Source organism: Urtica dioica, chromosome 11, assembly GCF_054948205.1.
Source record: "Urtica dioica subsp. dioica isolate 48M chromosome 11, U.dioica_male_clone48M_v1_H2, whole genome shotgun sequence".
NCBI lineage: Eukaryota > Viridiplantae > Streptophyta > Magnoliopsida > Rosales > Urticaceae > Urtica > Urtica dioica.
The window spans coordinates 21,485,012-21,509,597 of record NC_142766.1 but is presented as its reverse complement, the minus strand read 5'-3'; the positions used below and the strand labels follow the sequence as shown (position 1 = coordinate 21,509,597).

At 41.3% G+C, this 24,586-nt stretch overlaps 4 protein-coding genes across 4 annotated transcripts in view; all 4 read right to left on the bottom strand.

The window, feature by feature from the left end:
* Positions 1-760: 760 nt before the first annotated feature.
* Positions 761-3,483, bottom strand: LOC149382348 (protein ACCELERATED CELL DEATH 6-like). Its single transcript, XM_089629915.1, has 4 exons — positions 2,831-3,483; positions 2,447-2,566; positions 1,823-2,355; positions 761-1,332 (listed from the first exon to the last, which is right to left on the bottom strand). Exons 1-4 carry the CDS (start codon positions 3,420-3,422, stop codon positions 823-825), a joined length of 1,755 nt encoding a protein of 584 aa, XP_089486041.1. The 5' UTR covers positions 3,423-3,483; the 3' UTR covers positions 761-822.
* A 610-nt stretch (positions 3,484-4,093) lies between these two features.
* FLK (RNA-binding KH domain-containing protein) overlaps positions 4,094-24,586 on the bottom strand; it is an 84,149-nt gene continuing 63,656 nt past the window's right edge. The window contains exon 8 of the transcript XR_016301991.1: positions 4,094-4,109. The gene's annotated coding sequence lies outside the window, so the exon portion shown is untranslated. The remainder of the gene's footprint in view (positions 4,110-24,586) is intronic.
* On the bottom strand, positions 12,542-23,373 carry LOC149382346 (uncharacterized). Its single transcript, XM_089601483.1, has 9 exons — positions 22,698-23,373; positions 22,333-22,452; positions 19,165-19,272; positions 18,472-19,049; positions 17,133-17,679; positions 15,726-15,797; positions 13,799-14,020; positions 13,154-13,701; positions 12,542-13,057 (listed from the first exon to the last, which is right to left on the bottom strand). The coding sequence occupies exons 1-9, from the start codon at positions 23,269-23,271 to the stop codon at positions 12,542-12,544; spliced, it is 3,285 nt and encodes a 1,094-aa protein (XP_089457609.1). The 5' UTR covers positions 23,272-23,373.
* LOC149382347 (protein ACCELERATED CELL DEATH 6-like) lies at positions 14,181-14,942 on the bottom strand. Its single transcript, XM_089629919.1, has one exon. It carries the CDS (start codon positions 14,848-14,850, stop codon positions 14,248-14,250), a length of 603 nt encoding a protein of 200 aa, XP_089486045.1. The 5' UTR covers positions 14,851-14,942; the 3' UTR covers positions 14,181-14,247.

The window sequence follows — 24,586 nt, the reverse complement described above, 5'->3', positions numbered from 1 at the left end:
AAACAAGCAAACGTATTCATCTCTTTATGATCAATTATCATATTTCTATAAGCTGATGTTGGTTGGTTCCTAGGCAACTTGGTGAGAGCTTCGATCTCTGTTCGTTCAAAGTCTGCACGCTACTTGTCCGACGAAGTGCCTTACGGAGTTGTCGTGTTGTTTTCGAGCTCGATCGCATCGTACTTGAGGACCATGAAGTTTAACGAGGCTATTACAGTGACGCAATGGGATTCAAAAGCTACCAAATGACATGTCCATAAATTGTAAATTTTTTTTTTTTTTTTTTTTTTTTTTTTACAAATGTAAAGTTTAATTTGTTATTTATAGAAATACGATGTACCATTCTTCAATTCAATGTCCTATTTTTTATTGTAATTTCGTTGACTAATATATTTTAAAACAAAATAATGATATTTGATTTACAAAATTATCGATTCATAATTCACATGAAGGTTCATATCAAGAATGTCATGAAAAGGTAAAAATGACATGAATAATTCTATAAATAGGAAAAAAAAAGGCTGACATTTTAAAAATGTCGTAAATTATTTTGACGCAACTAAATAAACCAATAACATGACAGTTAAAAAATGTCATTGAAAATATATTTACAACTCTAATAACGACATTTTTTAAATGTCATTAAAAGCTCAAAACTTTTCCCAGCACCCCATTCAACGACATGTGAAAAAATGTCATGAAATCTCATCCATGACATTATTTACATGTCGTTGAAAGCCTTTTTACTCGTAGTGTCGTGTAATTAGTATAAATAAGTAAAGCTTGATATCATAATATCTCATTGATACTCTGTTAATATCCTTATATACAAATAACAGAGAGAAACAGGCAGCCAGCACACGATACAATTGTGTAGAGAGCGAGGTTGGATTTGTCAGGCATAACGACTCGCAAGCCAAAAGTGAAAGCGATGACCATCCCAGTGAGCGATATGTGAGTGAACATCGTCGTCATTTTGGCGCACCAACGAAGCATATAGTAGTTCTTCGCCGTCGTTATGTATAAGTTTATCAGTACCGCCACGGTCGCGCAGAAGAACGCCACGGAGTCCGCCACCAGGAACGCCGCGAAGCACGGCCTCTCCCACAGCATCGCCGTGCCGTGCTTCCCGTCGAAGCCTCCCGGGACCATCAAGGCTGCCGCAAAAGTCACCGTCGCGATCAGGGTCGCCACGAGTAAGTGCGTGCTCGAGATCTCCTTCAGCCTTTTGGTAAACTCGTATATTGTTATTTGGCTGTTGTTGCTGGGCTCGACTCTCTCCACCATTGACTGGTGACTCTCTTGCCCTTCTAGTTTCTTCATAATCCCATGCTGAAACACAACGACTCCCCATTTCAAAATTAAGAATCAATTGGCTTCTAATATCAAGGATAGTCCCTCATCGACGACGGTTATTACGATCCTGAGCATTGTGTATTACTCCTCTAAGATCTAACCCCACGCCTTTTAAGATCTAATGGTAAAATTTGGTCAAAATGTGTCGCATCTTTGTGAGCTGTAATAAGGTTCATTATTGTGGAACGTGGATTTGTGGGTTTCAGCTTCATTGTTGTTTTTTTTTGCTATAAATAGCATGCCTTGAAAGTGTTTGATTAATGTCCAGAATAGAAAACTCTCTCCAGCGTTTTTTGTCTCCAGTGTTTGATCTATAGTCACGATTTTACATATATGTCTTTTTCATTTAACTTGCAATATGGGAAAAAAAAATTGAATCTTATTTTTTTTTTACTTATTTTAGAAGGACGAGTGATCTAAGCCCTATTAGTCAAGTTAGATATATTTATTGGTAAGAGGGTTGGACCTTCAAGAGTTGTCTGATTTCGGTATTGGATTGGAGAATGTCGATGGGTTTGTGAAATTGGCGATTCTTAGCCCTCTTGTCGACCCTGACATGGTTGACGAGCGCCGTCGTGATCCGGTGGTGGCTGCGACCCAAGGCCAGGTGGAGGGCCGTGTTACCTTCTTCGTCAGCAACGTTCAGCAGAAACCCGAGCTTGGGCGTCTCCAAGACGTACCGGACGACTCTGAGCCTCTCGTGGAGGACCGCCACGTGGAGGGCGGTCCGGCCTTTTCTGTCCACGGCGTCGCACGCCTGTGGGCTCCGACGGACGATCTCCATCACCACGCTGACGTGGCCTTCCCTGGCTGCCACGTGGAGGGGAGACATTCCGTGTTTGCCTTTTATGAGGAGGCAGTCGGGGTGGTGGCTGAGGATGAGTTTGGTGGCCTCCACGTGGCCCAAATGAGCCGCGAAATGGAGAGGCGTCCAGTTCAGGATTTCGTCTTGTTCATCAACCATATATTTGCCTTTTTGCAGAAGTAGCTCTATCATCTCTGTAAAAAATTTATGCTTTTTTTTAGTTTTTTTGTCAGCTAAAGAAAGCATACTAGTGTGGAGTTTTATAGTTGATGCCGAAAAAGTTACCTGTTTCTGGTTTATTGGAAAACCATCCCATGTACTCTTCCATGTGCAGAAGGAAGCTTTTGGCCAAGCTTCTCAACTTCTCTAGCGACAAATCTGGCTCATGATGTTCCCAAATTCTTGCTACATAATAACACCGGTTTAAAATTGAGGTTTGTACGAACTTAAATTTTGATAAAGTGAAGTAGTCATTAACATAAATTAACTTTGCCACATCAGATTCAGTGGCTATGTTTGAAACATATTTAAAACGTTTGCTAAATAACAATGTTAACGCCTTCAAGTGACCTAATCCGATATATTTTTCTTAACTGCGTTTTCAATGATTTCAAAAAAAAAAAAAAAAAAAAAAAACTATGGAAAAATTATGTTGACGATAAAGCTTACCATTCTGAGTCTGAATTACGGCTGCGTGTAGAGCATTTATGTTATTGGGTCCGTTGTAGAGCGTACGACACTCCCACGCAGAATTATCACATTTCTCGACGATGAAGCTGGCAATGTCGAGGAAACCTCCTTCGACGGCGAGGAACAGCGGGGACTCTCCGGCACGGTTCCGAAGGCAGAGCTGATTGCCCGCGTGGCGCCCAAGAAGCAGCTCAGCCACGGCGGAGAAGCCGTGCCGGATCGCCACGTGCAGGGCCGTGTCGCGCGTGTCAGTGACGTGGGCCCGCAGCATCGCCCTGCTGTCCTCCAGGCCATTGCTCGCCGCCAGGATGAGCCCGACCATCTCGGCTTCGCCGGTCCTCGCCGCCGCGTGCAGAGGCGTTTCGCCGCCGGAGTTGGGCTTGGTTACAAGCTTCGGGCAGTGGCCGATGGCCTGCTTGGCAAACTTCATGTTCCCCGACCGGATCGCCACGTGGAGGACCGTGTCCTTCTTGTGGGGCGTCACTAGTCCATCCAATTCCAACCCATTTAATACGTCTATTACGCTGTTAAAGTCCCCGGATTCTGCGGCTTCGAACACCTCTCGATTCATTGTTAGAGTGATCTTTCACAACTGGGTTCTTAGTTTTTTTTCTTTCACAACTCTGAAACCATAGTTGGCTGATAATATATTAAACTGAGTTTCAGAGAATATACACAACTTCGTTGATAATATAAGCAATCTCAATTTGATGAGAATATAATAAACTGAGATTCAGAGAGAACCGATTACCTCTTTTGCTGCTATTCTTGCTACTACAAAAAAGAACCAAGTTGTCATTAAATTTACGCAAGTAATTGATACAATTATTTAACAAGATTCCTAACGTAAGCAACTTTAGATCCATTGGTACTTGAGATGGAGCATTGACGGGCCGTGTCGTGTTTTGTAAAGTACGAAGCAATTTGTTGCCAAATTAATGCCACAAAGCAACTTTATATCTTCCTACAACGTTATACTTGTACTCGGTACTTGCTTGGAAAGCAACCAAATGCTTGCCAACTTTCATTGGTTCTAAATTTAAAAACGTTCTCATGGATGAAAAATCTTTTCTTCTTCAAAACTAGACGAGACTGTCAACACTTCAAACAGGAAAAAAAAAAAAAAAAAATAACACGCTTGGAATTCGCTTGACACGGTAACATACAAATTCTAGTCCGTTCTACGAGATTTCCGACGAAGCAAAGTTCAAAATTATAACCGTCATATAGGGGGGGAAATATTAGAATGAAAAAAAAACTGTTCAAGCAACTGCACCAAGTTCGCGAGAGATACAAATTTAGATTTAAACCCAAACACAAAAAATCCCAAACGTCAGCGCTGCTTTATTGTGAGACCCGAAAAAAAGAAAGAAAAGGAAAGACCCAATAGACTTATTTCTGTTGGATTGCCTCTGGTCTCTTGGATTGTAACCGTGGCTCCACTTGCGCGCCTGATGTAGCTTATGCTCGCACCTGACGTGCCTATCACCGCGTCAGCATAAGATAGTGGGATTTGCAATTGTTGTGTGACCAAAAGCGGCATTATTTCGAAAAATCCGTAAGCATTAATATATATTTTTAACAGAAAGTCCTGTGAGTCGGCTTTAATTTCTCTATTATTTTTTATTTATTTACATTTACTTTTTAGAATATTGGTTAAGACTTAAGACTAAAATCAAGGTAACAGACAATTTTTTTTTTCTTCTTTCAAATGACTCTTCTATGAGTCAATTCCTCGGCTCCAATTATCACATATACGTATATAAATTTAATATTATGGCATTCCTCGGCTTCGGCGGTCCTCACCGCCGGAGTTGGGCGTGGTTACAAGCTTCGGGCAGTGGCCGATGGCCTGCTTGGCAAACTTCATGTTCCCCGACCGGATCGCCACGTGGAGGACCGTGTCCTTCTTGTGGGGCGTCACTAGCTCAGCTCACTCCGAGTTGATCGCTCACTACCTTAAAACTAGTCTCTATCTTCGAAAGTTGTACCTGGTATATTATATATGTTAGTCCTTAGTTCCTATGTATTTATTACTACGTATCACTTACATTTACCACTCCAAATCTCATGTAATAAATATAAATGAGTGTAATTTGATATCATAACAAAGAAGTATTATCGTTTCTGTCTATATATATTTCTACACGAATATAGAGCTAATACGAGGTGAAACGTAAAGATAACACCTGCTACAAACAAGAAGAGATTGAGGTTGGCATTGTACGGCAGAACAACTTGCAAGCCATATATGAATGCCCAGTACATCCCAGCGAGCGATGTCTGCATTATTATCGCCGCGTTATGGGCTAACCGAAGAAGCATATGATAGCTTCTCCAACTGTATGAATAAGTTGATCATCACTGCAGCGATCGAGCAGAGGAACGCTACCGAGTTGAACACCACAAATACCCTGAAGTGATACTTAATTATTCCACAGCACCGCTGTTCTGTGCTCCATGTCGAACCCTCCGGGGATAGTGAACGTCACCGTCGCGATCAGGGTCGCCACCAAGTAAGTGCATGCTCGAGATCTTCTTCACCCTCGCCCAATAACGGATCCAGAGATTTGATCCAGCGGGCATGAGCAGTGGCGGATCCAGAACTTGGAAGGAGGAGGGCCAAAATTCAATTTAGGATGAAAAAAAAAAAAGTTTCTTTTAAAGTCCGAAATTTTTTGTTTGGCGGGGGGGAGCAAGCTTCTTTAGGCTAGCACCTGGGCCCGTCCCTGGGCACGAATAAGAGTAATGTATATATAGTTAAATTTAAAAATTATATTAAAAAAATAATGCAAACAATTAACACACTATTTCTAAAAACGAAGAAAGAAAAATAGAATTTTAAAATAAGACTTTATGTAAAATAAAAAAAATAGCATTTTAATATCTATAATAAATTATAATTAATCATATTTAAATTTATTAAACATAAATATATTTAAACTCTTTGTTAATGTATATTAGATATATGGTTCTATCATTAAAGCCATATAAAAATTTTAAATTTGTACAATAGCCAATGTTTCGTGTTGGGTCATAATTTCCCACAACTCAAAAAGGGTATAGCAGCCCCCACATACCAAAATGTAGTTATATTATATTTCCCCAAAAGAGAACAAAACGTACAGATAGCCTAGTGGTAATCACTGGAGGATTGAAGTGGGTGGTCCCCGGATCGAATCTTGGCAGTTAACACGCAAGGATTTATTTTGCTTTCGCCACGTCATCCGCCTAGCTCACTCTCTCTCCTAATAGGCCTTGCTTCCACGTGGGCCTCCTGCCTGGTGGATTTCCCTCTGAAACACCAATCTCCCCCCACCGAGAGAGCATTTTTTTATCATTCTTGAAGCTGGGCCCTACCAAATCCTCCAACACTCTCACAAAAACTCTATAAATAGACCATCTTCATCACCTTTTCCGGGGGGGGGGGGGGGGGGGGGGGGGGGGGGGGGGGGAAGAAAGGAGGAGAAAAAGAAGAAGAAAAGAAAGAGAAAAAACTAGCCAAATCCATACCAAATATTTCTCTCTCGCTTTTCTCTCTAGATTTTTCTCACAAACAATATTTGAGATCCAAAACACAAAAAGAGAAATAATTCACTTCCATTCTCCATAAGATTGGAAGAGATAACATTTACTCTATATCAAACACTTTCTCTAAACCCCAGGCGAGCTCGACCCCCAAGGCGAGCTCGACCCCCAAGGCGAGCTCGACCCCCAAGCGAGCTCGACCCCAGGCGAGCTCGACCACCAGGCAGGCTTGGCCTCCAGACGAGCTCGACCTCCAAGCGATCTCGGCCTCCAGGCAGGCTTGGCCTCCAAACGAGCTCGACCCAGGCGAGCTCGACCCCCCAGGCGAGCTCGACCACCAGGCAAGCTTGGCCTCCAGACGAGCTCGACTCCAGGCGAGCTCGACCCCCAGGCGAGCTCGACCTCCAGACGAGCTCGACCCAGGCGAGCTCGACCACCAGGCAGGCTTGGCCTCCAGACGAGCTCGACCCCAGGCGAGCTCGACCTCCAAGCGATCTTGGCCTCCAGGCGAGCTCGACCCCCAGGCGAGCTCGACCCCAGGCGAGCTCGACCCCCCAGGCGAGCTCGACCACCAGGCAGGCTTGGCCTCCAGACGAGCTCGACCCCGGGCGAGCTCGACCTCCAAGCGATCTCGGCCTCCAGGCAGGCTTGGCCTCCAGACGAGCTCGACCCCAGGCGAGCTCGACCCCCCCAAGCGAGCTCGACCCCCCAGGCGAGCTCGACCCTCCAAGCGATCTCGACCCCCTGGCAGGCTCGACCTCCAGCCAGGCTCGACCTCCAGGCGAGCTAGACCTCCGGGCAGGACCGACCTCCAGGCGAGCTCGACCCCCAGGCAAGCTCGACCTCCAAGAATCCACTCACATAGCGAACACACTCGCCCTGAACTACGTCATGACCTGATCCCGACTAAAGGGTACGTAGGCAGCCAACCTTTGGCGCGGTCACACCCCCCATTCACCCTACTCGCTCCTTTTCCGGCACGGCGGAGGTACGGGTGTTGGGACAACTTCTCCGTTCGACCACCGCGCAGTCATAGGGTCCGGTCATAGACCGAACCGCGGACCGGTTTTCGTGTTGATCCATTTTCAGGCATTAACATTTCGTATAGTTGATTAGTCACTGATCTTATAATTAACAACAATCAAATGACAATTTTGCTCAAATAATTCACATGCATTGACAATTAATATACGGGAGTTATTTGGGCAATCTTGTTAATTAATTATTGTCAATAGAATTAGTGGTTTTTTAATTATAATTAACCAAATGTTTGATTATTTAGCACAAAAATATAAAATAACAAATTAGAGCATTTTTTGTTTCATAAAAAGAAGAAAAATATTAAATCAAGTTGAACTATAGCAAAATTGTAAGATTATAAGTACTAACAAGATTAAATCATGCCTGACTTCACAACATATATAGAATAGTCTACTGTTATTTTTAATTATATAATAAAATTAATTCAAAAGTATCTGAGTTTGGATTTCATTGAAAATTATGAGTATTGCATTTATGCTTTATGATTAGACCAAGAGTCTACTACGAGCAAAAGAACACAAATAAGAAAAAAAAAAAAAAAAAAAAAACAAACAAACAAACATCAGAGTCAGACCAAGAGTATGGATAAAAAAATAAAAAATAAAAAAAATAAAAAAAAAACAAACAAAAAACAAAAACCAAAAACCCAAAACCAAAAACAAATAAGAAAAAAAGGCTGATAAAAGGCAATAAAGATTTAGCAAATGTTTGTTTGATTAGACCTAGAGTCTACTACGAGCAAAAGAACACAAATAAGAAAAAACAAACATCAGAGTCAGACCAAGAGTATGGATAAAAAAAAACAAAAAAAAAACCCCAAAAACAAATAAGAAAATAAGGCTGATAAAAAGGCAATAAAGATTGGGCAGTGTAGATTTTTAGCCATTTTAAAACTTAAAATTGCATGTTAGAGGTAATTTATGTTTATTAGCCAGACGAATTTATTACCACTGGAAAAAAGACTTCTTTACCCTAAATAACTTCCATCATATATAAGTGATATAATTAAGAAATAAAAAAAGAAAGAAATAATCTTGTAACTAATTCCTTAATTTAAGCAACTATTAATTAATTTTTTTTAAAATCTACTCTCGGAAAGAAACAATAAAAAAAACTATATAGTGCAAATTTAAAGCAAATCAAAATTGCAAAATTAAAAACCTGAGAACGTACAAAATTATTAACGATTATTACTTAAAAAAAAACACCAGAAACGATTATTAACGATTATTACCGAATATTACTTAAAAGAAAAACAACATAAACGATTATTACCGATTATTTACTGTATATATTTTTTTTAATAAAAATCAGAAACCAAAAAACCCAAAAAAATTATTAATAATTATTATTGATTATTAACTGAAAATTTATCAGCCACTCATACGTAAATTGAAAACATTATCAAATCAAGGTAGATGAATGTGTCATTAAGAGATAGCTATATATTTGGAAACAAATATAAAATATATTGACTCGGCAATTCAAAATCAATTTAAATACGCTCACTAAAATGGTAACTGAATACTTATAAAAAAAAAGGTTAACTAAATACCTAAAGAAAAGGAAAATAAGTCACCTAACAAATTATTTGAATGGGAAAAAAATGAAATTACAAACTCAAACCTATAAATAAGGAAAAGCAATCAAGTAACAAATTATTGGAATGAAAAAACAATTAAAAAGGGAAAATAACCACGTAACATAAAGAAGGAAAAAAAAACGAAAAATCTCAAACGCATTTTCAAATTAAAATCGTTAAAAAGAGTAAGGATAAAATTGAGATTTCAATCTACTAACATCAATGACACATATGCGTAATGGCTATTTTTTTTAAAAAAAAATCTCAAACGTGTGACAAGATGCTTATGCTTGATTTGTAATGTAGCTGTGGTACGGATATTTACCACGTCCTTTCCTTTACGTTTTTTAGCTCATTTAATTCTTGAATTGTTGTGTATGTCATATTTTACATCTTATAATCTTATCAAGAGTGAAATCGTCCTAATCTTTCGTTTTTTTCTAAACACATTTGGTATCTGCCATCAATTATTCGACGAAATAGTCATTTGCGAAGACTTACTTGTAAAAAAAAAAAAAAAAGCAACTACTTGTTTATGTCCTCCATGCTCTTAAATTATCCAAAACAATATATACTTTTAAAAGCCGGGCATTTTGTTGCCCTAAATCAGACCTCTTCATAGAGTACCTCTCTCTCTCGTTACAGAGCCGGCCCTAAAAAAAAAACCCTAAAACAGAGTACATCCAGATCTAGATCTAGAGCTCTCCCCTGGGGCCAAATCCGGCGGAGGCTTCGGTCACCGATTGGGTGTCTCTCGGCTCCGGGGGAGGAAGTACGGCGGATCTACACCGACAAAAAGAGTCAAGAGCTGTGGTGATGGAGGTTTTGTGTGACGGTTTGAGTTATGGTTTTTGTTGCAGCGCGGCTCTTCGGGGGCAGAGGCATGGCGGCTCGGTTCATCGACGACGGAGGCTCATCTCCTCGGCGGCGGCGGTGCGGCTCGTCTCCTCTGCGTCGGCGGTGCGCCTCGTCTCTTCGGCGACGGCGATGCGGCTCGTCTCCTCTGCGTCGGCGGTGCGGCTCGTCTCCTCGGCGAAGGCGGTGCGGCTCGTCTCCTCGACGAAGGCGGTGCGGCTCGTCTCCTCTACGTCGGCGGTGCGCCTCGTCTCCTCGGCGACGGCGGTGCGGCTCGTCGCCTCGGCGAAGGCGGTGCGGCTCATCTCCTCTGCGTCGGTGGTGCGCCTCGGAGCCTCGGTGGCGAAGTGGCTCCGCTCCTCATCGACGGTGGTGCGGCTCGTCCCTCGGCGACGGCAGCGCGTCTCTGTGCCTCGACGACCGCGGAGGGGCTCGGCTCTTCGGCGACAGTGGGGCAGCGTGGTTCATCGGCAACAACAGCGTGACGTGGCTCTTCGTGGTCATCTTCCTCCCATTGTATCGGTGTTGACTCTCGTGTGTCGGACTCCGGTTCCGATTTTAGATTTTCTTTTCAGTCTCAGTTTTAGTGTGTGTGTGAAACTTATAATTTATTGTTGTGATTCGCTTGTTTTGACTTATTATGGAGGCGGATTAGCCGTTGTCTCCTTTGTCGTTTTGGATTTCCTGTTAGAATTTTCTCTATGCAGGCAGAAGAATCATCTTCTTCTTGGTCACCGGATCAAGGTTGATTGGATTTCTCCATTATCCGTTATGGATATTTTGAAAGAGCCATATATGTGCTCGATTTCTCTTGTGCTCGTTATGCACAAAATTGCGCGATTATCTGAACTTAGTGTTAGATTCACTCCGACTTAGGTCTGTTGTGTTCCTTGTACTAAGATGTAATTCTCCTGTATTTCTGGGTATTTTACCCATTTCTTAATGGAAATCCATTTCTATTCAAAAAAAAAAAAAAAAACTAGCTTAGTACGTTAGAAATCTCATAAAAATTGGCAGTCAGGAATCGAACCCTGGACAACAATCCATTACGCCGCTATGCTACTAGACCAAGACTGTTTCTATTGACAATTAGAGAAAATTTTTTTCCTGATTTTTCCAGTGGGGGCACGTGCCCCCACTGCCCCTACCTAGATCTGTGCCTGCCCTCGCCGACTTGGTTTTCTTCTCTGCCGATAATACTTGGCTGTCGCTGTGCTCGACTCTCTCCACCATTGATTGGTCGTGACTCTCTAGCTTCTCCAGTTCCATCATAAGCTCATGCTGAAACACAACAATCCCCTGTTTCAAAATCATGAATGACTAGTCTAATATAATAATGGTAAAACTGGGTCAAAATGAGGCATCTTTGTGTGGTAATAGTGCGACCTTGATGAGTTCATCGATTTTTGTGTTGTATCGGAGCTTGTCGATGGGCATGAGACATGCGAGATTCTTAGCCCTCATATCGACCCTGACATTCTCATGGACGGCGTCGCAGGACTTCGGGACCGGTAGGAAACTCACCTTCATAGCCCCGCGTGACTAGAAGACATCGATTGAACCATAAACGCTTCTAATAATGACGACAACAACAACAACAACAAAAACAAAACAAGCATCAACGACAATTTACATGATAAATAATATAAGACGTGATATTATCCGTAATTATAGCCTATACAACTTTGGATGCAAGTTCACCATATTCACATTATTCGAAATTTTGCCATTTCATGAAAACCTGAAATTTATCACATTATTTGGGATCAGGCCCGGCCCAACCATGAGGGAGCTAAAGCAATTGCTTTAGGCCTCATGTTGAGGAAGGCCCCAAAATTTCGAAAAACTTATTACCTCAAATATCGTATTTTATAACTAATTTCTGATAATACTTAGATAGCTATTTTTATTCCGAGAATAGTTTATTTAATTCTAAGAATATCTCATTTATTGTTTTTCTCTTGTTTAAATTTGCTTCAAGTGTGATAATTACAGTAGGTATCTTATTTTTAAAATACAATATATCAATTTTCATTCTTTTCTAATAATATATTTTTCTATTATAACAACATCTTAGTTTCCAATTTTTTTGTTTCTCTTATTAATCAGTGTTTTGAATAATTTTACCATATTCAAACTAAAAAATTGTGATTTGAAATTAATAAGATAAAAAAAGGCCAAAAGACAAAAAAAAAATGACTTTCATGTTAATTATTTTTTTTGGGATGATTGAAAGAAAAAAAAAATTAGGCCCCTTTTTTTTCTTCGCCCAGGGCCTTCGATTTAGTTGAGCCGGCTCTGCTTATATAAAAATCATATATGCAGTCCATTAATTCTTCTATATATATTCTCCAAATTAGGCTCTCTTATGTGCAAATAAATATAAAAAAAAGTAATTATCATTTATATTTCTCTGTTTATTATTGTTTTTTTTCTTTATTATTTATGTTGTTTGCGTTATAAATATCAATTAGACATTTTTTTTTCCTGATTGTTATATATTGTCAATAATTTTTTGTTTGGGTTACTTAGCAAATATAAATAAAGAATAATTGCGCATACTACCAGTAAAAATTAGTAATTGGAGTACAATAAAATTAAGAAAAAAAAAAGAATAAAATTTGCATGTTTAAAAAAAATTTAAAGGCCCTATTTCGAACTTTCGCTTTAGGCCCCATAATCTATTAAGCGGCGGGGATCCTGTTTGGGATAAACGTAACGATAATACTTGCTATAAGCAAGTAGAGAGTGAGTTTGAAGTTGCCCGGCAGAACGACTTGCAAGCCATAAGTGAATGCCCAGACCATCATAGCGAGCGATATCTGCGTTAACATCGCCGCGCGATGGGCTAAGTGGAGAAGCATATTATAGTTCTTCTCCAACGGTATGTATAAGTTTATAATAACTGCAGCGGCCGAGCAGAAGAACGCTAATGAGTCGAGCACCACAAACAGCTGGAACCCAAAATTATTCCACAGCACCGCCGTTCCGCTATCCTCGTCGAACCCTCCGGGGATGGTGAACGCTGCCGTGAACGTAACCGTCGCGATCAGGGTCGCCACAAGTAGGTGTGTGCTCGAGATCTTCTTCACCCTCTCCGACTTGCTTTCCTCCTCTGCCGATAATATTTGCCTGTGCTCGACTCTCTCCACCATTGACTGGTGAATCTGTAGCTTCTCCAGTTCCGCCATAAGCTCATGCTGAAACACAACAATCCCTCGTTTCAAAAGCATGAATGAATAGTCTAATATGAACAATGAGACATCTTTGTATGTGTGTGGTAATAATAGTGCGACCTTGACGAGTTCATCGATTTTGGTGTTGTACCGGAGAATGTCGATGGGCATGAGACATGCGAGATTCTTAGCCCTCAGATCGACCCTGGCATCTCCGAGGAGCATCTTTATGATCCGATAATGCTCGCCGCCCATAGCCAGATGCATGGCCGTGCTGCCGTCAGCATCGGCGGCGCTCAGCAAAAACCCGAGCTTCCGCGTCTCCAGGAAGTACCTAACCACTCTGACCTTCTCATGGAGGACCGCCACGTGGAGGGCTGTCTGGCCTTTGCTGTCCACGGCGTCGCAGGCCTGTGGGCCCACGAGGACAATCTCCTTCACCACGCCGACGTGGCCTTCCCTGGCTGCCACGTGGAGGGGGCACATTCCGTTTCTGTCTTGGATGAGGAGGCAGTCCGGGTGATACCTGAGGATGAGTTTTGTGGCCTCCACGTGTCCCAAATGAGCCGCGAAGTGGAGAGGTGTCCAACCAAGGATATCGTCTTGTTTACGAAGTAGATCCATATTTTGGGTCTCTTCTGCATTTCGTAGAAGCTCCTTTACCATCTCTACACATAGTAAGTACTTGATTTCAAGTCTATTTATTTGTCAACTAAAAAGGGCAGGCTAGTATGGTGTATTATAGATAAATGCCAAAAAATTTACCTGATGGTCTGTGCCAGACGACCCTTACGACGAAGCTTCTCAAAGTAGTATCTAGCAAAAAAATCACTGGCGAAACTACTATGCTTAAATAGCTTATACTCACTTGGGAGAAATAAAATCTGTCAATGAAATCTTTCACCGAGCCTTTCCAACTCCGTAGCGACAAATCTGGCGCATGAAATTGAATATATATTTTTTCAGGAAAGATAAAAACATGTGAACCTTATCAATCAATCTCTCTCTCTCTCTCTCTCTCTCTCTATATATATATATATATATATATATATATAACAAAATAAAGTCATTCGTGCATATGATAATTTACGATTCCAAAAGAGAGAAGAAAATTTGAATAGTAACGTGATAAAAGACAATATAAATAGTGGAAAATTAGGGAAAATAACCATTTGAAATTAATTAATTAGCATAATATCTAAAATTTTAAATTTTCAGCAAATAGTCACACCCTTGACGGACTGAATTACGGCGGCGTGTAGAGCATTTATGCCCTTGGGTCCATCGAAGAGCGTCGGGCAGGCTGAATAATTGCATTTTTCAACGATGAACATCAAAATTTCGAGGAAACCTCTCTCGACGGCGAGGAACAGCGGCGACTCGCCGGCGCTGTTGAGGAGGCCAAGCTGCTCGTCCACATTCGCCTCAAGAAGCAACTTCGTCACGTCGGTGAAGCCTTTCCGGACGGCGACGTGCAGAGCCGTGTCGCCGGAGTGACTGGCACACGCCCTCCTCATCGCCCCGCTGTCCTCCACGTCATCAATCGCCGCCAGGATGAGCCCGACCATCTCGGCTTCGCCGGTACTCGCCGCCGCGTGCAGAGGCGTTTCGCCGCCGGAGTTGGGCGTGGTTACAAGCTTCGGGCAGTGATCGATGGCCTGCTCCGCAAAGTTCTTGTTTCCCGACCGGATCGCCACGTGGAGGACCGTGTCCTTCTTGTGGGGCGTCACTACTGTATCCAATTCCAACCCATTTAATACTTCTATTACGCTGCTAAAGTCCCCGGATTCTGCGGATTCGAACACCTCTCGATTCATTGTTAGAGTGATCTTTCACAACTGGGTTCTTAGTTTTTTTCTTCTGTTTTTTGAACATGGGCTTTTGTAGTTCACACTTGATAGGACACTCTTGAGGAGTTGCACATATATATATATATATATATATATATATATATATATATATATATATATATATATACATACATACTACTTCAGTTCTTCTGATATCTTGAATTTTCAAACTTTTTACAAATATATATCTCTTTATTTTTTTAATTAATGATTTTAAATAAAAGTTATAAAATAAAGATGTTTATAGACTAAAATAATAAACAACGTTGTTGAGAGATTAAATTAATGAAGCTGCTTTGTCGTCGTTGTCAAGTACGAAGCACACTGTTACTAAATGGCCACGAAATTCTTTTTTGTTTTTTTTTTTTGTTGTTTACTGATATTTTCGATGTTTTTTCCATGACGACTTTGTAGTTGACTTGATAAAGGCACCTTGCAGAGCCCACATGCTTACGAATTTTCAATGGGTTCGAATTTTCCATGCATTCACACACACACACACTTAATTTGACGAAAGACTTATTTTCCATGCATTCACAAATATGGCGCATGAAATTGAATTTTTTTTTTTCTGAAAGATAAAAACATGTGAACCTTATCAATCAATCTCTCTCTCTCTCTCTCTCTCTCTCTCTCTCTATATATATATATATATATATATATATAACAAAATAAAGTCATTCGTGCATATGAAAATTTACGATTCCAAAAGAGAGAAGAAAATTTGAATAGTAACGTGATAAAAGACAATATAAATAGTGGAAAATTAGGGAAAATAACCATTTGAAATTAATTAATTAGCATAATATCTAAAATTTTAAATTTTCAGCAAATAGTCACACCCTTGACGGACTGAACTACGGCGGCGTGTAGAGCATTTATGCCCTTGGGTCCATCGAAGAGCGTCGGGCAGGCTGAATAATTGCATTTTTCAATGATGAACATCATAATTTCGAGGAAACCTCTCTCGACGGCGAGGAACAGCGGCGACTCGCCGGCGCTGTTGAGAGATTAAATTAATGAAGCTGCTTTGTCGTCGTTGTCAAGTACGAAGCACACTGTTACTAAATGGCCACGAAATTCTTTTTTGTTTTTTTTGTCGTTTACTGATATTTTCGATGTTTTTTCCATGACGACTTTGTAGTTGACTTGATAAAGGTACCTTGCAGAGCCCACATGCTTACGAATTTTCAATGGGTTCGAATTTTCCAAGCATTCGCACACACACACTTGTCTTCAACATGAGACAAGACTCTACACTTAGACACTGAGAAGGACGCTTGGAATTTGACGAAAGACTTATTTTCCATGCAACAAGATATTTTTTGTTCGAACGTGACGAAAGACTTCTCTAACTACACGGAAAAAAGAACGAACGAGCATGGAATTTGCACGTATATACGATACATTTGTGACAGAAAATTCTACAAGATTGTCGGAAAAAACTACTATAATTCCTTAAATCTTTTTTCCCTGAAATTCTAAGAAGCTCTACAAGACTACTAATTCATTTAATCTCGCTTTTAATTATATATTTTCTCTCATATTATTTCTGAAAACTTTTTTCCCTCAATTTTTTTCAAATGAGTTCCGGTCGATCTCCAGCAAAATCACTTCCATGTCCCACTTTTATTACATACTGACGTGTATGAAACTAAGAAAAAAATTAGCAATTATTTTATATGTTTATTTTATTTACTATTAGCACCTATATAAACGAAACTTCTTTCAAAGCAAATATACCACTATTTCGTTATTACATCGTACACTATATATTTAAGGGTTATTAAGTTATATAGCCACACGGATATAGTGGATTGAGATATAGCCCACTTTTGGTTAATTTCTTGTAAATAACCAAGTAAATTTATTAACAAATTAATAAAAGCCTTATTTAACACAACCAAACATATATTTTAGGCAGTTAATAAGCTGCCACGTATGCAAGTTGGCTATTTACAAATTATTTACCAAAGGTTGGCTAATTTACAATTCCTATAGTTTAGGTGGCTTTCGTAGCCAATTTTTTGTATATTTAATTTATTACACTCAATATCTTTTAAACTTCAACAAACAAGCAAGTTTGGAACCCTAGGAAGCCAATCTATGTTATCTAACATAGACTACAAACTTTTCACTCAAAGAAACCCATCCCCTTTTTATTTATCCTAGATTCCACTTTATAGGGAATAAGAGGAGTAAAGTATTACAAATCAAAGCAAGCAAGCAATAGTGAAGCTACAAAAAGCCAATGAAGAAGAGAGACACAAAGAAAACCCCCGAAACAAGCGTGTAGTCGGCGAGGTGAGACTCGGCCGGCATCACGACTCTGAGGCCCGAAGTGAAAGCGACGAGCGTAGCAAAGAGCGAAAAGTAAATGAAAAGCGCGGCTACTTTAGCAAACCGAAGAAGCAGATGGTAGTTCTGCTCAGCCGACATGAAGAAGTTGAGCAGCACCGCCGCGGCGGCGCAGAAGAACGCCGCCGAGTCCGCCACCGCGAACGCAGTGAAGTACGGCCTCTCCCACATCACCGCTTTGCCGTGCTCTCCGTTGTAACCTCCGGGGACCGTGAACGCCGCCGTGAACGTCACCGTCGCGATCAGCGTCGCCACGAATAGGTGTGTGCTCGAGATCTCCTTCAGCCTCGCCGCCTTGCTGGCCTTGTCTGATGATAATGGTGGCTGTGATTTTTGTTCTGAGCGATTGATCTTAACCTTTTCCTGTTCCAGTCTCTCCACCATATATTGGAGACTTTCTTTCCCTCCTTGCTGCTCCAGCTTCTTCGTAAACCACGCCTGAAACACAAACAAACGATCCCTGATTAATTTCATCGTCAATCAATATGGCCTGGCCTAATCAATAATAATAAGTAATCCTTTTTTTTTTCTTTGGCAAATGACTTAGTTTATCTCAGTTCCGAATGATATATGATCTTCTTCTGCCCTATTTCTCTTGTCACAGAAAAGGGTCTCATATATTTGGATACAAAAGAGTATGAAGTAATACGTAGTATGTACTTGGTTTCAAGTCTATTTAATTATTGGATATCATAAATGAATTTAATTTAGAATTCAAATAATTGTCAAAATACCATTATAATACCTTTTTTAAAAAATAATTTGAATTCTTTCTATTTATTTATTTTTTATTTGGCTGAAAACACATAAAATTGTAAAATTTTATTTAACGAAAAATTGTCCATTAATCAAAGGCATGGTTTGAGTTACCATTTATCGTTACCGTGTCGAAATTCATATTTTATGGGTATATCCCTTACCGCAAGGGTTTACCATGGATATTCCAAAAACAAACGCGATAGATTTTCCATGATGAATAAATATAAAATAATTTTTTATTTTTATTTTATTTATATTTTTATCTATAATTGCGATAAAATCCAATTTTCATGAAGATTTTAACTATGTTAGGTCAGACCGCTTTTTTGCATCGCGGGATTCTCTATCGGTACCAGCATGATAAATAGGTATATTTTGCTACCGGGATTCGTTATAATGCACGAAAACTCATCGGTTATCCCGGTAACTCAAACCTTGATCAAGGGCATGCAAAAGAGGTTTAAGAGTGACCTTGACGAATAATCCAACATCTGTATTGGATTGAAGAATGTCGATAGGTTTTAGACCTCGGCGATTCTTAGCCCTCTTGTCGACGAGCTTCTCATCATTGACGAGCACCTTCATCATCCTGCCTCGGCCCAGGCTCATAGCCAGGTGGAGCGGCGTGTTACCCTCCGCGTCCGCAGCGTTCACCAAATGCTCGATCAAAGGCGTCGCGAGGACGTACCGTACCACTCCCAGCTTCCCGTGGAGCACCGCCACGTGGAGGAAATTCCGGCCCTTGCTGTCCACATCGTCGCAGGCCTGTGGGCTCAGACGGACGATCTCCTTCACCACTCCCACGTGGCCTTCCCTGGCTGCCACGTGGATGGGCGACATTCCCTCGACGTCCCCGATGATGAGGCGGCTGTGGCGTTGGTGGTTGAGGATGAGTTCTGTGGCCTCCACGTGTCCCAAATGAGCCGCGAAGTGGAGAGGGGTCCACTTTAGAGTATTGTCTTGTTTCTGTATGAGTTGATCCAGTTTTTGGCTCTCTTCTCCTTTTTTTAGAATTAGCTTCAGTAGCTCTTCAGTATTTTTGATCATCCCTGTTTAGTCCATTTTGTCAAGTAATTAAGAAAAAAAAAGTTAGAAGAACTACTACTGTGGGTGTGGTGTGGGAGGTATTATAGTAATTTGAGTTAATGCCAAAGCTAGTGTTACCTTCCTCCGGTTTACTGGAAAACGGCCATTTTCCCCAAAGAAGACTTCTGGGCAAGTTTGGCAAATTCTCTGCCGTCAATTTCGGGACTTGCTCTTTTGAAATTTTTGCTGCATAACATGTGAACCTTATTTATTTCATTCAAAATATATAGAGTATAGATGATTCGGGATTGGATATATGCAATATATTAGTACATTTAATAGATAGCATTTGTTGCTGTAGATAACACGCAAATAATTGACGGTAAAAAAACGTACTAATATATCAATCCCGAATCATCTATACCTTATACTCGTGTTCAACGGAGAGTATAAGGATAACATCACTCCGCAACGGGGGCTTCGCCAAGGGGATCCGCTCTCCCCCTTCCTCTTCCTCTTTTGCTCCGAAGGCCTCTCGGCCCTCCTCCGTCGGGCGGAAGATTTGGGGTCGATTAACGGTATCCGCTTTGGCTCCCCGGGGTTTAGAGTATCCCATCTCTTTTTCGCCGACGACAGCCTAATCTTCTTCAAGGCCACGACTCAAGAAGCGAGGGAGGTCAAGAGGTGCCTTGAAACGTATGCGAGAGCCTCGGGTCAAGTGGTTAACTATGAGAAGTCGGAAGTTAGTTTCGGTAAGAAGGTGAAGCCGGGCCCGAGAGCCGATGTTGCTCGGGCTCTTGGGGTGGTCGAAACGGAGGCCCACGAGCGGTACCTTGGGCTCCCTATGACGATGGGGCGAAGCAAGGCGGCAATTTTTCGGTTTCTCAAGGAGCGAGTTTGGAAGAAAGTTAAGGGATGGAAAGGCTTCTTTTTCTCCTTAGCCGGGAAAGAGATTGTCATCAAAGCCATCCTCCAAGCAATCCCAACTTATGTTATGCAATGCTTCAAACTCCCCAAGTCCCTCATTACGGAGCTTCATCGGATGGCAGCGTTTTTTTGGTGGGGGAGTGATGATGAGAAAAGAAAGATGCATTGGGGGACGTGGGAGAGGTTGTGTGAGAAGAAAGCTCGGGGGGGACTCGGTTTTAAAAATCTTGAACGCTTCAACCAAGCTCTTTTGGCTAAGTCCGTTTGGCGAATCCTTCGAGTCCCGTCCTCTTTGGGTGCTAGAGTCCTCAAGGCTTCCTACTTCCCGACAACATCGATCCTAGAGGCCTCTACCTCCTCCCATGCGTCGAGCCTATGGAATGGGCTGCTTTGGGGCCGTGAAGTCATTGAGATAGGCTCGCGCTGGCTGATTGGGAGGGGTGACTCGGTCGAGGCGCGATCCGGCAAGTGGCTTCCCCGGCCCGGTAACTTCAAGCTTCGGGTGAGCAATATGGTTCCGCCGGGGATCCCGGTGGCAAGTCTTAAATTCCCTTGGGGAGCTTGGAACGTCGAGCTTATTCGGGATTGGTGCGAGGAGGATGATGTGAGGGAAATCCTTAAGCTTCCCGATGGTTTAGGATCCGATGAAGACAAGCTATGTTGGCATTTTTCGGAGGACGGCGAGTACTCTGTGAAAAGCGGGTACCGTGCCATTAGCGACCTTCTTCCTACCGCTGAGACGTCGAACCCCGGAGAGACGGGTAAATGGTGGGAGGGCATATGGAAACTCAAACTCCCCCCTAAGATTCGTTTATTTTTGTGGAGGGTGGCTCGGGGCTGGATTCCCACTGGAGGTAATCTGGTGAGACACGGAATGCCCATCGATCAAGGGTGTCGACGGTGCGGAGCGGAGTGCGAAGACACCTTCCATGCTCTGTGGGGGTGTAGGAAGATCTCCCCCCTTTGGAAGGCTACGGGCTGGTGGGCGGACATCAAGGCCAACTTCTCCGGCGATATCATCGACCTCCTCATCCGTATGAAAGCCGGCCTCTCGGCGCCTAACTTTGAAGCCTTTGTGGTACTGACGTGGAGTTCGTGGAACCGCCGGAATGATGATTTGCACAACGGAAAGGAAAGGAATTTAATGGATCTTCTCAACTGGTCCACAAATTACCTCGAAGAGTTCCGGAACGCGTCGAACAATCGCTCGCCGAAGCCCCCTAGCTCTTTGCAGGTCACAGGCCGGCCCAGGTGGGTCCCCCCTCCCACGGGGTCTGTGGCCATTTCAGTGGACGCCGCGATCTCGACGACGACGTATAGATGCGGGGTGGGGGGAGTAGCCCGCTCTTCCTCCGGAGGGGTTATGGCTTCCTTCGCGTATCCCATGGACCGGGGATTCTCGCCTCTCACTGCTGAGTTGGTGGCGATCCTTCGAGGCCTAGAGTTTGCCCGGGATCGGGGCATTAATCACGTCGAGATTCAGTCGGACTGCGCGAAAGCCGTCTCTCTCATCAGTCACGAGGGTAGGTGGTGCACGGAGGCTGGGATGGTAACTACGGCTATCAAGAATACCTTATCTGGGTTTGTGTCGTGTCGTTTCCTTTTTCATTCTCGAGTCTGTAACGTTGTTGCTCATGGTCTTGCTAAAAAGGCTCTCTCTCTTCTGTCAGAGTGTGTGTGGGAGGAGTGTGTTCCTCCAGAACTTGTTGATTGTGTTTTGGCTGATATGCCTCAATGAAGCTCTTCCTGGTGATCCAGGTTTTTATCAAAAAAAAAAAAAAAAAAAAATCACTTTATATTTTAGTTTTGAATCGTACGTACTGATAGAGAGTTGATTGTGTGTGTACATTTATTTTGGTGAAATGATCAAAGAGTCGTGTAGAATAGAGAGATCTGATCATGATCTAATAAGAGTTTTGATTGCAATAAATTAAGAACCAGGGGAGATGACTATAAGGAGAAAGTCTGCGAGTTTGACTCATAGTAAAATTGGTTTAATTTCTATATATGCACTAGCCCACAGAATAAATGTTTTATACATCACCTAACTAGATAACTAATTTTTTGTGTACTTTACTCTTTTACTACTTGCTCTATGGCTTGCTTTATTGATTGTTCTTTAAGTAGTAGTTGTATAATTTTTTTATTCAATAGAATAGCTAAACAGCTATCTCATATTACTTATTTAATAATTTTACTGTCACGTATTTTACTTTAATCATTAAAAAAATCCGTTTATAATTTATGATTTAAAACTCCCAAATTCGTTTATAATTTGTGATTTAAAGCTCCCATACTCTATTTTTTCAAAAAAAAATTATTGAACTGTAACTACTATTCATCTATATAAAAATATTCATTTAATGCCTAAAAGTTTACCTGTTTCTGATTTCTTGGAAAACCATTGCAAACATTCTGCAACGTGAAAAACGAGGCTTCTGGCTAATTTTCTCAAATCCTCAAGCGATAGATCTTGCACATGAAGCTCCGACGTTCTTGCTGCATAATAACATGTGAACCTTATCGATTGCAGTATTCACTATAAAATTAAAATAAATCAATTAGAAAGCCTATTTTTTTCGACAACACCATTACTCTGACCAACAAAAACCTTATTCTTGAAAGTCAAACTCATCCAAAGACAAAGCCAAAGTTGAAGAGAAAACTAATTAAATTATAGTGTATAAAAACCAAAAATCAATATATATATATATATATATATATATATATATATATATATATACCGTTGTGGGTCTGAATCACGGCGGCGTGTAGAGCATTCATGCCGTTGGGTCCATCGAAGAGTGTCTCATCAACGGAACAACTGCATTTGTCGATGATGAGCTCTGCAATGTGGAAGAACCCTACTTCGACGGCGAGGAAAACCGGCGACTCGCCGGCGAAGTTTAGAAGCCCGGCCTGCCTGTCCGCGCCGGCCTCGAGAAGCAGCTTCGCCACGTCATCGAAACCGTGGCGGACGGCGACGTGGAGCGCCGTGTCTCCGGCGTCAGTGTCTCGCGCCTGCAGTAGCACCGTGATCTCTCCGCCGTCCTCCACGTCAGCACGTCTCTCCAGGAGGCTCTTGACCCTCTCGACGTTCCGGTTCCTCACCGCCGCGTGCAGCGGCGTTTTTCCACCGGAGTCGGGCGTCAAGAGAAGCTTCGCTAACCTTTCGTTCTCGGATCCGACCGCCACGTGGAGGACGGTGTCTTTCTTGAGACCCGTCACTTGCTTCTCCAACTTCACGTCGGTCTCGGTCAACTCTCCGGATTCTGCGCCTTCGAACAACTTTCCATCCATTGTTGATGATCGGTGCATGGGATTTCACGGCTTGGGGTTTTTTGACCAGTGAAGAGATCATTAGAATTGTTTTATAACCAAAGAGTAGTTGTATGTGGTTGAATATCTGAATGTAGTGATCGAGTCAACGATAGCTTTTAGGTCGTTGCTGAGAGGTTTCGTTCCATGGCTGGACAGTTGGAGCTGGACCATGGAATTTATTTCGTTGGTAGTTAGAACACAATAATTACGAAGAGAAAAGTCGCTAGCTCCGTACAAAAATGAAAGCCTGAATACGATGTTTGAATTACGTGTACAGGTTTCGTTTGATAATATAGCCAGAGTGTTAGAGAAAATATATGCACCCATTTGGCTATTAGCATTTCAATAACGAAAAAGAATAGCACGATCTTTGAGGGGCGATGTATGTTATTGATGCGTTGGAGAAAACCTGGAGATTTATTTATTTATTTTGGAATGTGTTAGCTCCTTATAATTCTTAGCACTAAAATGCTACGTATTAGAGTTTTGATTTAATTTTGTTTCCCTTAGGACGACGCTGATTGTTCATACTTTAGTTATGTTCATATTTTTTTATTGACTACTAATTGTTCATACTTTAATTATATTAGGGTGGACTACTCTTACTTCTAGTGAAAAGATTTGACGGGAAGTATTCCTGGGAAAATAATTGTTTATTTTCTTCCTCTTCTTCTTCTTCTAATCATTATTATTATTATTATTGAAAGTTTCATAATGTTTTTTTCCCCGGTTCACTTGTACGGTTGTTGTTGATAAATGCGGAGGTTGGAAGGCTAAAAAAATACTTGGAGCACACAAAGTCTTACCACGTCATCATTGCTTCAAATTAATTTTCCAACGTTAGTTCACATGGATCATTACTTTTTTTCTTCAAAATGAAACGAGACTTATATATATAACTTAGAATAGGAAATGAACGAGTAGATTTTCTTAAAGGAACCTTTAGTTAGTTCTACACATTTACGTCGACGCAAAGTTCAAACTACAACCGTTGTTAAAAAAATATATAAAATATCGATCTTCTGTGTTTTATATAAAATATTTCTACAATTTTATAAATATCACATGTATCATTTTAAATTATTATTTGTAGCACATGTTTATACCCTAAGATTAATTTATATATCAAATACCCTTAAATTAATTTTTTATTGACTTTTAACTTATTTAAATTGTAAAATATCCATAATCAGAGACGGAGCCAAAAGCGAACTTCGGGAGGATTAATTTGAAAAAAAATAGGGGGGCTAGTTTATAAATTTTCAAGGTAATTAAAAAATGTAATTTTTTTTAAGAACATATATAAAGTGTA

Bases quoted from the DNA above. Each gene is read 5' to 3' on its own strand.
- LOC149382348 (XM_089629915.1), bottom strand. From the start codon at position 3,422: ATGAATCGAGAGGTGTTCGAAGCCGCAGAATCCGGGGACTTTAACAGC. The intron at 2,567-2,830 runs GTAAGCTTTATC...GTTATTATGTAG, and splicing joins CGTAATTCAGACTCAGAATG to CAAGAATTTGGGAACATCAT. The intron at 1,333-1,822 runs GTCCAACCCTCT...GTTGTGTTTCAG, and splicing joins AAATCAGACAACTCTTGAAG to CATGGGATTATGAAGAAACT.
- LOC149382347 (XM_089629919.1), bottom strand. From the start codon at position 14,850: ATGAATCGAGAGGTGTTCGAATCCGCAGAATCCGGGGACTTTAGCAGC.
- LOC149382346 (XM_089601483.1), bottom strand. From the start codon at position 23,271: ATGCACCGATCATCAACAATGGATGGAAAGTTGTTCGAAGGCGCAGAA. The intron at 22,453-22,697 runs GTATATATATAT...GTTATTATGCAG, and splicing joins CGTGATTCAGACCCACAACG to CAAGAACGTCGGAGCTTCAT. The intron at 13,058-13,153 runs GTCGCACTATTA...GTTGTGTTTCAG, and splicing joins AAATCGATGAACTCGTCAAG to CATGAGCTTATGGCGGAACT.